General features: G+C 44.7%; 1 protein-coding gene across 1 annotated transcript; it reads right to left on the bottom strand.

The window, feature by feature from the left end:
* Nucleotides 1-590: 590 nt before the first annotated feature.
* SARC_17272 (hypothetical protein) lies at nucleotides 591-868 on the bottom strand (the record flags this gene model as incomplete). Its single annotated transcript, XM_014288634.1, has 1 exon — nucleotides 591-868. A coding segment is annotated over exon 1 (215 nt), but the record flags the coding sequence as incomplete, so codon positions are not given.
* Nucleotides 869-970: the final 102 nt, after the last annotated feature.

The raw sequence follows: 970 nt of genomic DNA on the forward strand, positions 1-970 counted from the left end.
CATTCTTCTAAGTATCGAGTAGTCCTAATAAGAAATAAAAAGAGCAATATTTATTAACAGCTATGGAACCGAGATCGTAGGCATTTATGTCACCAGTTAGCTTCGCTTGAACCAGCGCTTTTTGTTAAAACCGAACCGTCTCCAATTATCCCCGAGTTATTTGAGAACAGAACTAAACACGAAACTTCATCACATACCCTCACGCGTGAGCCTTGCTTCGAACTGCCTATAAATCGGTACTAAGTGACCCGTATACTCCATATGATTACTTCAGAATATATATTGCATTCGAACTGTAACACTGATTTCGAACGGAACTAAATAAAAATGTTTACTGTATTTAACTCTTTATGTACATTGAAAACTTTGCATGTATAGAAAGATCTTAATTGTATCTTCGCACAATATCATTTCGCGAGTAATCCCACAGAACTTCTTCCACAACCCCACCTCTTCCTACACAAACTGAACAGAAACTTCGATCCATGTTATTCCTGTAGAGCATTGGAGTGCGGGATATTCTCAAATGCTCGCATGAAGAATGGTGATACTTTGTCCCGCTATCAGTCATCCATACGATGGCAGCATACCCTGTACGACTCCCTCGTGGATGTCGGTCACGCGCTGACCTCGCAGCAGTGTCGGGCTCCTCCCTCACAGAGTCGCGCTCTTCCCTCACAGAGTCCAGCTCCCGAAGTGCAGCACGATGACGCCGACGCAAATTGTCACCATCTGTCTGCTCGCGGGTAAGATCTGAGCGGGCGATCTCGAGTTCATTCTCCGTTTCTGCTAACTCTTCTAACATATTGTTTATCCGATCTTCATTCTCCACGTTCGCTTGCTCCTCAGCTGATAGATTTGCATGGGCCTGCTCAAGTTCTGTGCGTGCAGAATCACGAGCCGTAGATGCAGCAGTAAGATCTGAGCGGGCGATCTCGAGTTCATCCTTCGTTCTTGCTAACTCCTTTAA

The sequence above is a fragment of the Sphaeroforma arctica genome, assembly GCF_001186125.1.
Source record: "Sphaeroforma arctica JP610 unplaced genomic scaffold supercont1.10223, whole genome shotgun sequence".
Lineage (NCBI taxonomy): Eukaryota > Ichthyosporea > Ichthyophonida > Sphaeroforma > Sphaeroforma arctica.